At 35.6% G+C, this 15,409-nt stretch overlaps 1 protein-coding gene and 1 pseudogene across 1 annotated transcript in view; one reads left to right on the top strand and one right to left on the bottom strand.

Moving 5' to 3' along the window:
• Positions 1 to 1,277: 1,277 nt before the first annotated feature.
• LOC148953505 (uncharacterized) lies at positions 1,278 to 2,413 on the bottom strand (annotated as a pseudogene).
• A 2,773-nt stretch (positions 2,414 to 5,186) lies between these two features.
• LOC148953503 (uncharacterized) overlaps positions 5,187 to 15,409 on the top strand; it is a 146,229-nt gene continuing 136,006 nt past the window's right edge. The window contains exons 1-2 of the mRNA XM_089088573.1: positions 5,187 to 5,313; positions 13,214 to 15,322. Of these exons, the coding sequence (XP_088944699.1) occupies positions 5,259 to 5,313; positions 13,214 to 15,322 (2,164 nt within the window). The 5' untranslated portion in view covers positions 5,187 to 5,258. The remainder of the gene's footprint in view (positions 5,314 to 13,213; positions 15,323 to 15,409) is intronic.

Genomic DNA, 15,409 nt, shown 5'->3' with positions numbered 1-15,409 from the left:
TATATATATATATATATATATATATTTATAACCCACAAAATACAATGGAAAAACTGTGGAGCAAAAAAAAAAGAAAAAAAAAGAACCATAAACATATGATTCTATAGTACAACATAAATAAATTAACTCAATTCAAAAAATAGTCTTTGGCCATTTTTTCGTTAATGTTTTTTATCGTTTTATAAGGAAGAGTTGTGAGAAAGAGTCAAACTTTAGCGTAAAGAGCGGGTTGTTGAGCAAGGAACAACCCCTTTCATATACGGAATAATTTCTGTTCCTTTTAAGTTTTAATGTCGCTCCTTACTTTCAGTTAAAAAACTTGTTATTTTATTTAATCAAATTTAGAAACGATTCTATGGTTCCGGTACCGTAGAGGCAAATACAGCAGATATTTCAGTACTTAAAATATCCTGAGCGTATTTTCTTCGTATCTTTCTTGCGAAGGAGGAAAGTAAAACAAGAAAGATAAAACAGCTGGGGCACAAAAACTAAAATAAACTCGGCAAAGTCCTTTTGGGTTATACCGACCACGATTCGGTTAAATTTTTCTGTAACCAACTCGCATACTTTTCAGCGCGCTGGACGTAATAGTGAAGCAAGTAGTCAAAAGTAACGTGGGAAAAGACAGACCTAACCATTTAATATTTGCTGAACATGTTATAATTGAAGAACTCAAGGAAAAAGGCAATGCTGGTGGAGGACTCCCAAAACACAAAAACTCACATTTGGCAGCATTAACTGAAAGGCCCACTGCGGCCAGTGCGGCTGAAAGCAGGTCAAAGTTTGCAATTATATTTAGTTTTGTCCGGCTAACAAGCAGAACATTACCAGCATTAGCAACGTGACTAACACCTAAACTATCATTGTAAAAACTGACGGTTGAAGATGTCGGAGACACGAAGCTAAAATACACTTAAATATACTTGGATAAAACACGGCGCCTTGCCTAACACTTTTTTTTAATAGGAATATGCTCCCCTGCTGTACCCTTCCACTTCACCCTAACTGAAGAATTAGCATACCAATACTTAAGCACGGAAACAACAGAAAGATTAATGCCTGACGCTGCTAGAGAAAACAAAACATTTGAATGAATTACAATGTCGAAAGCACTAGAAATATCAACGGTATAAAATACAGTTTTTTTTTTATAGCAACAGTTTGTTTCATTAGCCGACCCACAACATTGTGAGCTTGACCGCAGCCCATACCTTTTCTAAAACCAAGCTGGAAGGCGTAAAATCGCATTTGGAGCTAATGGCCGGTAGCAGCACATATTAAAATCCCTTACTAACAAAACAAGACATAGTGATAGGATGGTAAATAGAGCAAGCACTGGGGTCCTTACCCCTCTTAACAATGGAAGATATACAACCGGGCAAAAAACTATCTGGCACAATTGACTGTGCCAAGCACATCTGAAACAATAACTGCAAATGCTTCAGTAGTTCAGGACAATCATAAGCAAAAATCTTGAAGCAAAGACCATCATTGTCGAGATATTCAGACTTGTTCACTTGCTTAAGAGCTCGGAGCATAACACCAGATTTCACCGATAGCACTTGACATTGGCTGATACGAATTGGAAGGATTGAGTTGACAAGCTTTGTAAAATGATTTTGGAGATTAACATTAAATGAAAGCAAAATATTTTTATAATGAGAAACGAAATCACATAGGCGAAGAGAGGAATTAAATGGAGGTGAACACTTTACACTGTTTATAACACGATCCCAGGATGTCTTGTCGCAGGGACCCTCCCAGGCATTTAGTCTGGCTCTACGCAGGGAATACCTGTACTCCCGTTTGGTTGTCTGCTTTATTTGATGGATTGAACAAGAAGGAGGACGATCACAGGCTATCCACATGCGGAACCAGAACTTAGCTTTTTATTTAGCCATCTTCACTTTAGGATCAGCCTTCCATAAGGGATTTCGAGTACCCGTTCGCACGCGCTCAGAGGGGACAGCTTTTTTAGCGGCAGACTTGAGGCAGGACACTATTTGCTGATAATACGAGTTGATATCTATCCGCGTTGAAGTTGTATATACAGTTCTTTGAAATAAGTGGAATGGTACTTTAATAAAGGATAATAACTGGGACAATGTCAATACATTAAGGAGAACATTGGCATTTTTCCCATTTATCTTTGAGAACCACTTGCGAGAGTTAAGGTGTATAGATCTTGCCATAGAGCAAGATAGTTGGCATGTGATCTGTAAATGGTCGTCGTCGATTTTGATGAAAGTAGAGTTGAATCTGACACAATTATATGATCAAGGTTAGAAGAAAGACCACAAAGATTTTGAATATAAGTAAATAGAAGATCTTTATCAGCCAGATGGAATCCTCCAGACGGTGAATCGAGAAAAATTTCAGATCGGTCAGAATTAGATAATAAGTCAGTATTCATGTCGCCGGCGAGAACCCATTTGGCATTTTGTTTTGCAAGGTCGCTAAGTAGTTTTCGTAGGCGATTACAGGCTTGTGAAAAATGAGACAATGACTGCACAGTTTTTCTATTACAGGGAAAATAATTCTTTATAAATGCAGTATTACCACATTGTATCGCTAAGATGTTAGCATGATTTTGCAGTAATATCGGCAGAGTATGTCTGAAATAGATGGACAGACCTCTTGATGGGGTACCATGGGTTTTCTGGGTGGCTCTTAAGAAGTTAAAATGGGTCCGGAAACGCTTTAGGCTATCAACATTCAATTTAGAGAGAAGGTGCTTCTGTAAACACACAATATCATTGTCTAGCATCTCATTAATTAGTAGATCCTTGTCTTTCATACCATTAATGTTATGGGAAACAAAGCAAAACTGAGTTTAAGCATTCGTTTATTAGCGTTATAGAGAGCAGATCGGAAAATTTTGCATTTCAGACTGAAACTTACGTGTTCCATGGTACAATTTGCACATTTTGGTGAGGCTTGGAAAGGATTTTCCATGGAATTCACATGAGAACCAGAACATCTGGAACACTTGGGATGTGCTGGTGAGCAGGGACGAGCTTCAATTAGGTGATCAGTACTTTGATAGCGAAAGCATCGACTTTAATGAAGCTTAGAGACAAATATTTTTCTAAAGACAATGGAAAAAGTAGGTCAATTAAAGTAGAAGTATATAAAATTGAAAAAAGAAATAATTACAAAAAATACACAAAACAATAGCCTACTATAAAAAACAAAACACCAGCATTCAGTTTGGTTGAGCAATGCCGAAGCTTTCGACGGATATTTTTTAACAATATTGACAGTTTTGAACTTGGCTATCAAACACCAAAATATTTAATGCCTTTAGACTCAGTGTTTATAAAAATTAACACGTGATCAAAGTAGTTTGTTCAAAGCAAAAAATTTAAACTAAAACTCAGAAAATCAAATAAGTATTTTTAATTCAATATTTTTAATTTAATTTTAAAAACCAAAAGCCAGTATATTTGACACCTTTATACTTTATAAATGTAAAAAAATAAATCTTTTTCAAAGTGGCAAATAGATAAATACAATCCATCCTGGAAAGAAAATGATAATAAAACACAAAAAACGTATCCGTTCAGGGGCAAAATACAGAAATTCCCAGCATCCGCTCAGGGGAACCATTCTTGATTATAGTGGCTTCATATATCAGCTCATGGGTACTCTTGCAATGCAAGGAAAAGTTCACGGCACATTTTTTTTTTTTTACCAAACTTGCTCCATATTAAGTTGTTTTCATTGTATTTTCCATAATTATGCGAATTTTCTTGTGCAAATTAGTGCAACAACTGCACTATTTACTAATAAACAAATACATATTTAGGATCACCATAAAAAGCTGATTCTTTGATTGAATGTTAGCAATAGCAAGGCTCTTATACTTTCGTTATTGACAAAGATCGTTATTTACTTACCATTCATTAATGTGAAGAATTTTATTTTGCCTCAAACTGAATCACATAGAAAAAATATTTGGTGAAACTAGAAAGGGGTCACTCAGTCCCAAATTAGAAATTACATTTTCCTTATTAAGGGTCAAAATCTATTGGCAGGCAGCCAACAATGGGGCAACACACATTTTTCCCATGGTTTTTCCCTTTTTCTGCTCTCTTTCCTTTGGTTTCCTTATAATTACTTTATAGTCCCCCTACATCCCCTTGCCGGTGTCCATGTAATAGCTAATTATCATTAAACATAATTTCATGAAAAACTAAGTGAATGCGCCACCGTGCAGCACTAATTTTTCTGCTACCGGGAAGCTCAACACATAGATTTTGATATTTTTCATTAGATTCACTATCTCAAAATTTCAATCTATAGAAACTTGGTCTTATTTGGGCAAAATTCCTAGTTTGGTGCGACAAATTGCAGAAAACGCCACCCTTCCATGGCACAATATTTTTGGTGACTTAAAAATGGCACTAAAGCTTCTAATTTTCTTTCAAAAGAGCCCTATCCTGATCATCTAGGACCGAAGATTTGACACGATCATCCCTGGGGAAAACAAACAAATAAAGACGCATCCTTGATGTTTCTTCTGTAAAAAAAAATGCTAAACTCCAAATTTTGGTAGATAGAAGCTTGAAACCTCTACAGTTGGGCTCTCTGACATGCTAAATCTAATGGCCAGGTTTTCGTTAAAATCAATTGCATTTTGAAGATTTCCCCCCTTTTTCGAAAATCAAGCAAATTTTCTCAGGCTCGTAGCTTTTGATGAATAATATTAAACGCAGCGATTTTCTTATATATTGAAATCAGCATAAAAATCTAATTGTTTTGCTGTATCAGTTGTTATCAAAATTTGTTTTTAGAATTTTGTTTAATGCCCGAGTTATTTCTTACTTACACTTCGTTACCATGAACTGTTTGAAAAGATAAAAAACAAAAAACTGCAGTGACAATGCTGTTGGAAATTATTTGAAAACCTTATAATTTTTTTTTTGCCTGAAACCGCGGGGTTTACAAAACTAAGGCTGAACCCAATGCTTGAAATCGATGAAAACAAAAATGGGAATCTTTAACTTCACTGATGAGCCGTGAAAATACACTTTAAAGCTTCACCACACACATCCATGACCTGAAGGAGTTTGTTAATTTCTTTAAATATGATTACACTGACATAATTTATCACATCCGAAATCACTGCCCGGTACATCACATTTTTATTTTCAGCAAGGAAAAGTGTTGTGTTTTTTTACAACTTCAGTAATGCTTCAGTATTTGTTACTATTTGCTTGAATCAGCAACAAATAGGGTATTTGGCTGGTAAAATCATGAAAGTAACAGTTTTATTGTGGATACTGGGTATTGCTTCTGCAATTGAAAATGGTAATGATTATCGTCATCCTTAAATATTTTAAATAAAGAATTAAAGTTTTTCAAAGGAAAGTGAAATGCTACATCAAAAGTTAAAGCTAGCATAGTCTATCCTGCACCTGAGTGAAGCAGCCGCAGCTTCACATACAGGAGAAAATCTTCCGTGAGAATGAAGACTAGTTTCTCGGAAGACTAGTGATATCAAGCTCGTCTCTCACCGTGAGATAACCATCTGAGTTGTCTTTTAAATTTCTTGCATGAGAAAGAATAAGCTCACTCCACTCTTTGTACTAAAGTCCGGCCACTGTTGCCGCAAAATCAGTTTTGAATACAACAAATATAGTCAGTTTGTAAATGTGAGCCTTTCACTTTGAGATTGTCTTTCAAAGGAATTGAGCTAAAAGTTGCAATCTTCAAAGCAAATGCGATCAAATAAGTCAGGATTCCCTAGGTAATGTGATAATCAAACAGTTTGTGGCAACGAACTTTAGGGAGTTACTTAGGCCATAAATAAACTCTACGAATAGAGTTTTTATGCTAAATAATGTGTCAAACGAATTGGCTTTTTGTGTTAATTCCAAATATATAAAATTAATTATGTTTAAAGCTTTGCATCGAGAGCTATGAGCCTGAGAAAATTTACTTGATTTTCAGAAAAGGTGAAAAACATCCCCAAGTAGGCTAGGAATCTACATGAAAATTACACCATTGGAACCAGCATATCTTATTACAGAAATGTTAATGTCCTATCAACAAAAATGTGGGATTTAGTGAGTTTCCCCAGAAGAAAAATCACGGATTGGTGTTTATCTTTTTCTCAGGAGTAAGCTTGTCAAACTTATGGTCCTAAAAATCGGGAAAGGGCTAATTCAAATGCAAAATTAGAACTTCTTGCCATTTAAAGAAGCCAAAAAGATTGCCCCACGGGAATGGGGTGTTTTTTACCTTTATGTGACACGAGACCATGATTTTACCCTAAAGAGGGTCAAGTTGCTACCGGTTGAAAATTGTGAGATATTCAGTCAATTTAAACCTGTCGAAAAACTATATGTTGAGCTCCCTAGTTCCGGTGGCAGGAATGCCACACGGCCGTATTCGTCGCTAAAGAATCCTGTAGTCCATACCAGATAAATGGTTAATATAGACATTTGTTTTCAAGCTTCACTTAAGTAATTTGATTCATTTGTTGTTTCATAAATTATTTAAAGTAATTTATAATGGCGTATCTGCTATTATGTAGGAGGAGTGGTAGGTAATTTTGTAGGTGGTGGGTAAAGGTGGGGTACCAGATGTGTCAAAGAGTGTGTTCTAAGGCCCAAATTATCTAAATATCCACGAGCCTTCAGATAAATATAGAAAAGAGTTTGAAGGGGGAGGGATTTAGGAATTGATCTCTAATATCCGTTAATTCCGACTAAGCCTGGATAAGGGTGCTGCGGGGTGATATCCCCCTTCTTATTGCAGAAAATATTTTCTTTTGTAATTAAATAGGTTCCATTCATATGCTTACCGGTACAAGAGGTTAAGATGTGGAGAAGGGGGTAGGGTATTTCTTGAGCACCGTCCATAAATTTCATTGGAGGGGAGGTAGGAGACACCAGTGATTTCGGTTTAGTCAATGTTCTAAACTCTAAAAAAAAGATTACTTATAACAGTATATGCAATAACTTTTAATGGTGATTTCTAATAAATTACGCATTAAAATTACGAGCCTGAGAAAATTTGTCTGATGTTTGAAAAAAAGGATCCCCCCCCCACAAGATAGAAAGTGATCCTAATGAAAATCGCACAATCAAAGTCAGAACATCAGGAAACCCTCTTATAGGGGTTTCAACCTCCCATACTAAAACAAATGGAATTTTTGCTATTTTTCAAGAAGGAAACTAACGGATGAGTGTTTATTTGGTTTTTAGTATTTTCTTATCGAACTAATGGTACTAGAAACTCGGGAGACGGATTAGTTGATGGAAATAAATATTTCTATTGCCCTTATTAAAATGCCAAAAAGATTGTGCCGCAGCAAACTGATGTTTGCTGCCATTTTTTGGTGCCAAACTACAATTTCGACCGAGGATATAAAAGTTGATATCAATTGATAATTCTGAGCCAGTCGAATAGCCAGTCAATCTAATTTTAATGAAAATCAATATATTGAAGCTTCCCAGTTTCAGAGGCAGTAGTATCGCCCGATGATCTATTCATTCCTAAGAAGTCAAGCAGTCAATATAAAATAAAAAGTTACTATATAATATTATTTTAAAGCTTTATTGGATCAAGATAAAGTTGATCCACTTTGTGTTTTTTAACTTCAAGTCCACTAGTAACTTCTTTTATCGACATTTAAATGGAAACCTTTGGTTTTACATTTGTTCTTTATTCCTTAAACATTTATGCATTAACGAACTGCAAGTAAGGAGTGACTCGTGCTTACAGTAACCAGAACTTAAAAAAAAAGTTTTAATAGCTATATATACATTGTACTACTGCTAGTACTACTAGCAACTCACTACTTCACAAAGCTGCCTGAATTCAACAAAGCTGCATCGTCTCCTATTTCGTACGGATCTTTCCCTATTTAACCCCTCCCTAGAAGATACTCAACAAGCAATGAGCCATAGAAAATTTAATCCATTTACGGGAAAAAGGGGGGACACTTTCGTAACTATGTTCTGTTATTTGCAAATTTAACTCAGTTAAACCTTCTGCCACTTTTTTTCAAATATGGTTCATTGCTTTAGTCACTTTTTATTACATAGAGGAAATTAAGTGCCAGAAAAATTATGTTGATCCTCAGACAAATTTTTACGCTACCAACCTAGAACGTTACGATCAATTTGCAATAATCAAAATGTACAATTTAACGGGAAGCAGTGGGGGTTTTATGGGGACGGTAACCTGGGTGAGATTTGAAAATCAGAAATTAAATTTAAAAAAGCTTTTTTTTCAATTGAAAGTAAAGAGTGACATTGGACGTCAGAACAAACAAAAAGTGTTCTACGTATGAATATGTTTAAGCATGGGGAGTGCTTAAATACAAGAGCCGGTAAATCAGAATAGAAACCAAAATTTCAAGTACGATAAAAATTTAGCGTAAAGATCGAGGGGTTGAGGAGGGATCAGCCCCACTCGTATATGGAATAATTTCTATTTCTTTTAAGTTTTAATGTTACTAATCACTTTCACTTGAGAAACGTTTTTTCAACTTAAATTTTCAAAAAATGTAGAAAGCAAACCAAAAAAGGCGAGTGATCTTAATGAAAATTACTCAATCGAATTCAGCTTATAATATGATCTGTTCTTGAGGTTTTAAGCGCTTTTCTACAACATTGAATTGAAAAACAAGTTATTTTTAGCTGTTAGGTAAGGAGTTTTAAAACATTAAAACTTTAAGCGAACAGAAATTATTACGTATATGATGGGCGTTGCTCCCTCCTCAACACCTCGCTTTTTACGCTAAAGTTTTTTAGTACTTAAAAAAAAACTTTTTATTGTTCTAACTAAACGGGCCTTGTGTTTCAGGACTCGTTCTTAAAGAATTGGGACAAACTTCGAATTTTAGCGTAAAGAGCGTAGTGTTGAGAAGGCAACCCACTGCATATATGCAATAATTTCTGTTCGTTTTAAGTTTTAATGATGCCCCTTACTTTCAATTGATAAAACCTGTTTTTTTAATTTAATTTCTGAACGTTTTCTAAATAATGCCAGGAAATCTGGCCCAACCTCCAGAGAGAAATCTCCCTCCCCATGGAAATATCCTCTAGACAATTCAATCCTAGTATAAACTGGTTTACTCCAGAAAATTACCCTTAACAACTTCACGCGTAAAATTGACATGGAAAAGAAAAAAACAAGATATATACATAGAATTTTGTATAGGAATTCTGGAAACTTCCCCTTGTGTAGAAATTCCCCTGATAAGTTCACCCCTGAAAATTCCCTCCTTATGTAAAATTTCCCCTTGGAAATACCCCAATATAAAATTACTTCTTCCGGCAAAAACAGGAATTTCCACATTTTTGCCGATAGGACTCTGAAAGCTATGCAACAAGGTTCTCTGATGGGCTGTATCCGATGGTGGCATTTTCATTAAGATTATTTGACTCTTAGTGGGTGTTTCCGCCTTTTTGGAAAATCAGGCTGAATCTTTTGTTATATCTATCTGTATCAAAATTCCATTTTTAGAGTTTCGGTTACTATTGAGCCGCGTCGCCCCTTACGGATCGCTACCACGAAATGTTTGATAATAGTTTTTTTATTTTTTTCCGGGCAGGATGGTCACAGATTCATGTTTATTTAATTGTTTTGCCATTTCTTTTTTCCAGGAGTGATCGGATCGGACTAATAATTCTAGAATATCAGAGGGAGGCTGATTAGATACAAAATTGAACGTTTTTTTACGTTTAACGTTTTTTTTACGTAATTGAACGTTACTGATTTTTTAATAACTAGAATAGCTTTTACCGAAACGAAGTAGCATTTACTCCTATTTTGTGGAATTTTTCGCAAATTTAGCCCAAAGGGGGCCGAAAGCCATTTAGTGATGTCTCAGAGAAAGCCAATCAATTCAAATATATCGAAAACTAAATATTGAACTTTCCAGCTTCAGATATAATAATACCTCACGCTGGTGCGTTCATTCCTAAGAATGTACGTATTCTCACGAGATAAAAAGTTAATTAAAACGTTTTTTTAAAGCTTCTTTTAACCAAGTCGTTTTTTTTTAGGCTTGATAAATGTACTTATTGTGGGGTATAATGGCACATAAGCTGTTATGGAGGAGGGCCAATGGATCTTTCTGCAGGTGGAGGGAGTTTGCCTAAAACAAAACGTGTGCTTTTATACCTAAACTTCCAAACTCTCAACAATCTTTAAAGAGTATATCAAATTCAGGGAAGGAGGAAGTTCAAAATTGAACTCCAATCTTTATTGGTTATAGGGAATGTTTTTCATCGTCGCCTTAAATATTGGTGCTAGGGGAGAAGGTAATAGCCTCCCCCCTTATGGCAATCTTTTCCCCTGTGGCATAAAGGATTACATTCACATACCTACCAGCCCAAAGGGGGAAGCTTGAGGGTGGAGTATCATAAGCATCACTTAGAATTTTCTCGAGTTTTGGGAGGAGCTGTGGTTTTGCTGGCAGCTCTTTACTAACCGCCCTGTACTAACTCTTTGTTACCATTTCAGTTTTATCTTCTATTTTAGAATGCTAAAGACCTCCCTCACCACCTATTTTCTACTTTCAAGTTCCATTATTGAAAAAATATGTCAAGAATGATAAAAGTTACTCCAAAGAAAATATGCGCCTTAAAATCGGGGAGGAGAGGGGATTAGAAATGTCAATAATAAGTTTTATGATCATTGTTCTTACGTTCTAGAAGAGAGATATTTTGAAAAAATCTTGTTTATAGACAATAGTTCCCATGACTCCTCCCCTTCCTTTCAGGTAAGTATATAAGTAGAAACTTTCTCATGGTACACTTAAAATATTTCTATGATAGGAGGTAGGGACTCTCACCCCACTATACACAAATTGCATGCTCATTCCCTGTACATTTTTCATAAGGAAGGGAGGGTACTGAAAAATGTAGCCCCCGTCAGTGGCGTAAATCTGTCAAAATCCTGGGGAGGAGATGAAATTGGAGCAAATTTTTTCCAAATCAATAATAATAATAATAATATTAATAATAATATGACGCAAAAACGTAGGACAGAGTGAAAATGTCAGGGAAAACTGAAAAATGATCCATACATTACCATAAAGGCAAAGATATATACTAAAGAAAACTGACCTGTTTCTCTGGATACTTGAATAATGCAGGCTTGTCTTAGTTTTGACATGATTTTGAGCTGATGGGATGTAAACTGAGGTATGGGGGGGGGGCAAACTTGGGCCTGGAGCTGACGGTTGCCCCCCTGCCCCATAGCAAACTACGCCCCTGCCACCCACCATATTCAATCAGGAGGACTTCTCACTGACGGACAAAAAAATTGGACCTGAAAAGAAAAAAAAAACTAATAATACCTTCCCTCTCCACAGAAACATCCACTGATATCCCCCCTGTGATTGGCAATCTCAGATTTTTTATTTAATGGCAGTGCCTTTTCCGGGCAAAACTACAGTTTTGCTCCAAATAGTAGAATTTGTGACATATATACTTGCCATGTTTTGATTTTGAAATTCATATTTCAGTATTCACTTTGTGATAAACAATGTTTTAAGCCCTTCTATTATGCAGACTTATATTACCGTAGTCTGAGAAAGTGGATTTGATCCCAAGAAGTGGGATATGTTACAGCAATTTTGTACGATATATAAAAGTGAACTGAGAAACTACTATACATTTCTGATAGATTTTAGTACTGGCCGGCAGATAACCTCAATCAAGCAGTACCAGTCCGCGGACCACAGGCTGAAGAGCATTCGAACAGACTTTAAAATAACTACTATATATAGTGTCTAACAGGGAATATCATAGGCAGCACAATAGCACTGCCTAAGTAAAGAATGATGTTGGCACAATGCATTTTTTTTTCTAGACCAGGGCATTTCGTACCGAATGAATTGTCGTAGAAACTTCGAAAAGGTTTAGAAACCTTTTGAAGGACATTCAAATAAAAGATGGCTGCAAGTTTCAGGAATTTGGCAACAATGATACAAGCCTTTCTAAACCGGCTCTTTCTAAACAGATTACTTATCAAAGGTCTTGTTTCACATATAGGCCTCATTTTTAATTTTTCCGATAATATAATATTTTAAATAGTAATATAATATTTATAAGTCTGCATAATATAATATAAGTCTGTAATATAAGTCTGCATAATAGAAGGGCTTAAGACATTGTTTATCACAAAGTGAATACTGAAATATGAATTTCAAAATCAAAACATGGCAAGTATATATCCCACTTTGACCCATCGTAGGGAAGAAAAGAAAACAACTATGAAAGAGTTTTCTCTATGTCAATCCAATGTTGGCTTTGGGTTTTTTCTCTTGAGGATGAACCATGTGCTTGAATGTGCATCGTTCAAGCACATGGTTCTTGCGGTATCAGTTAAGGAAGCAGTTCTTCCTTTTTCCGATTTTTATTCTACTACCTACTGTTTTACTGTCTATTGTTCATCTATCTACTTTTACTGTGTTTCTAATATATTACCACGTATTATTACCACGTATATTACGTATATATTACCACAGATTTTTCATGTGTTTTAGTATGGTGCAAAATAGGGGGTAATTTGCTATGGGGAAAGGGGGGCAACTGCCCCCTTCAGACCCAATTTTGCCCCCCTTCTCCCAGCTGAAATTTAGTTTTAGTAAAAAAAATCTTGTCAAAACTAAGTTAAGCCTGCATAATTCAAGTATCCAGAAAAACAGGTCAGTATTCTTTAGTATATCTTTGCCTTTATGGTAATATATGGATAATTTTTCAGTTTTCACTGTCATTTTCACTTGATTTGGGAAAATTGGCTCCAACTTTGCCTTTCTTTCAGCTCAGCGTGAGACAAGACAAGAGATGAGACAGAATAGATGGAAAATGTATAATTTGGGCTATATATTCGCACAGTAGGGGGGTAGGGAGGAGAGTGAGGTAAAGTATTTGGACAGTGTGAAGTAAGGAAGCAGATCTTACTGCATAATGTACAGAACAATTGTAACTAACGCACTAGGCATGCAGACCCGCTATACTTTACCCCTTTCCCTCCCTAAGGTGCAAATATATAGCCCAAATTTGTTTCTAAAGTACTATGTTTTTAGCATACTTAGGTATATTTCATTAGGATTGAGCATCAGAAAATATTTTAGAAGAATATTAGGTAGGGGGTGTATCATACAAGTACCATAAATTCTATTAGTTTTTAAAAAACCCGAAGGAATATCTTAAAAATGACTAAACTGGTATTTTTTTTCCAGCTCATGGTGCACGGAATGTCTTGGACAAAAGCAGATCTGGAGAACCAGAAGCTCTGCACGATCAGTCATTAGTAGGAAGAAATCTGGAGTCTAATCCTGACATTTTTGAAGATGCTAGCAGTAACAAAACTTTAATAAGAAAGAATAATTTAAATACAAACGAAAGCCTCCAAGATGGCTTAAGAAAGGCAGTATTTGAAAGAAAGCCGAATAAAACCGAGGCTGAAGAAATGAGTAAAGAAGAGACAGCTCAATCAAAAAAGACTCTTAATAAGCTTAACCCTCTTGACTCACAAAAAATAAATTTATTGAGAGAAAAAAGACCCTTCACGAGACCAGAACTATCGACAAAAGAGAGTGGTGGAACTGATTATAATAAGAAGAATACCATAGAAAATAAGGAATCCTTAAAGTCTTTTAATGAATCTGAAGCCTTTGTATCAAAGAAAATTGTTGCGACTGTGAATAAGACAGTGGGGAAAAAGCAAAAGAACAGGACGAAAAAAGGAACAACAACTAGTGATTATCAGAGCGCAGAAACAACTACAGAAGTAAGAATAAATCATTCAGAAGAAGCACAAAAAGAGCTTAACACATCTTTAAACTCCGAAACAGTAAATATACTGGAAAAGAAGAGGCCATCTCTAACTTCATCACCTTCAACAGAAGAAGGTAGTAATAATAATTCTGGTAAAAAGAAACATATAAAAAAGCCAGAATTTTTTAAGCCTTTGAATGATACTGAGGATTCCGAAACTAATAACATTGAAGAGCCAAAAAACAAAGCAGTGAGGAAAAAGCAGAAGAACAGGAATAAAAAAGTGACGACAGTTAACAACTATCAGAACCCAGAAGCAACTACACAGCACCTACGTGTCAGTTCAGATACTTTTAATCCCTCAGTAGACTCTATAATCGAATCTGTTACAAAAATTTTGGCAAAAGAAATATCTGCGACAGAAGATCCGGATATTTCTCAATATAATATAATAAAAATTAATAATAAAACGCAGGGGACAATCAAGGACGAATTGTTTCAGAATGCCCTTCATTTCAAAGGTGCAAACAACTTTGAGAAAACAATTGCAGAATCTGTCTCAACTTTTCAAGCTTCTGATGGGCCAGGCGAGTATAATGTTGTATCTGCTACGCTTCAACCAAACATGCCGGATTTTGATGGAACTTCCTTAGCAAAATTGTCAACAATTGACAATAAAATATTTTTGAATGCTGATGTTCATGACGGCAGAACTTTCAGCAGTGATGGAACACCTGGTCTTTATTATACAACAACCACTGCAGTAGAAGAACTAGGTGCTAATGATTATTATTCAGACATCATTCAAGCATATACAACGCAAAATCCTACCGCTTATTTTGATGGTAAGACACATTTATTGGATATGGAAATTGAAAGTACTTCTTATGCACCCCATACAAATTCAAATAAAGAAATAGAATATGCAGACGATAAAATGAGCATTACACCTGAGTATGAAAACAGAGTGACACAAAAATACGATATGGTTGAGGACACAGAAAAACAAGCCAAAGACAATTTTGGCGAAACCGAATTACCTCTTAAAATTATGATGACCGTTGGTATACCTTTAAAGCACCAAAATGGTGTTTTTAGTAGCTTAAAAAAACAATATTACGTGCCATCGTCTACTAAAAATCCATTGTCTGATAACATGAAAATCCTAGAGGAATCTAAAACAATGACCACTCTCTTGCCCAAGAGCTTTGGATTTTATTCTATCGACACAGTAGTGTCCGAGAAAGAATTTTTAATAAATTCGAAAGTTTCACTCCAATCTGACAGCTTAGACGTTGAAGGCAGTTCTGACATTGACGATAACAATAATGTTAGTAGCGGTGATTCTATGAAAGACTATGCAAATGATAATGTTGAAGGCAGTGGCTCCAATGATGGTGGATCAGGATTGCTCCCTGATGCTGGCAATGAGGATTCTGAATCAGATTCTGAAGAGCTGAATAAATGTAATAGCTTTAGCTGTCAATTTCTTGGTGACACCCAGGCGACCTGTGAAGAAGGAACTTGCCAATGCAGTGAAGGATATTCACTCTTTGGAATTTTTTGTGAAGGTAAATATTTAGTGAATTAGTTCCAAATATTTTCTGGTAAATGTATGCTGTCAGACAGAAACAGACAGACAAACGAAATATGTAATT

The sequence above is a fragment of the Artemia sp. Qi Xiang Cuo genome, chromosome 4 (genome assembly GCF_049724085.1).
Source record: "Artemia sp. Qi Xiang Cuo chromosome 4, ASM4972408v1, whole genome shotgun sequence".
NCBI classification, from domain to species: domain Eukaryota; kingdom Metazoa; phylum Arthropoda; class Branchiopoda; order Anostraca; family Artemiidae; genus Artemia; species Artemia sp. Qi Xiang Cuo.
This window is presented reverse-complemented; position numbering and strand designations above follow the sequence as displayed.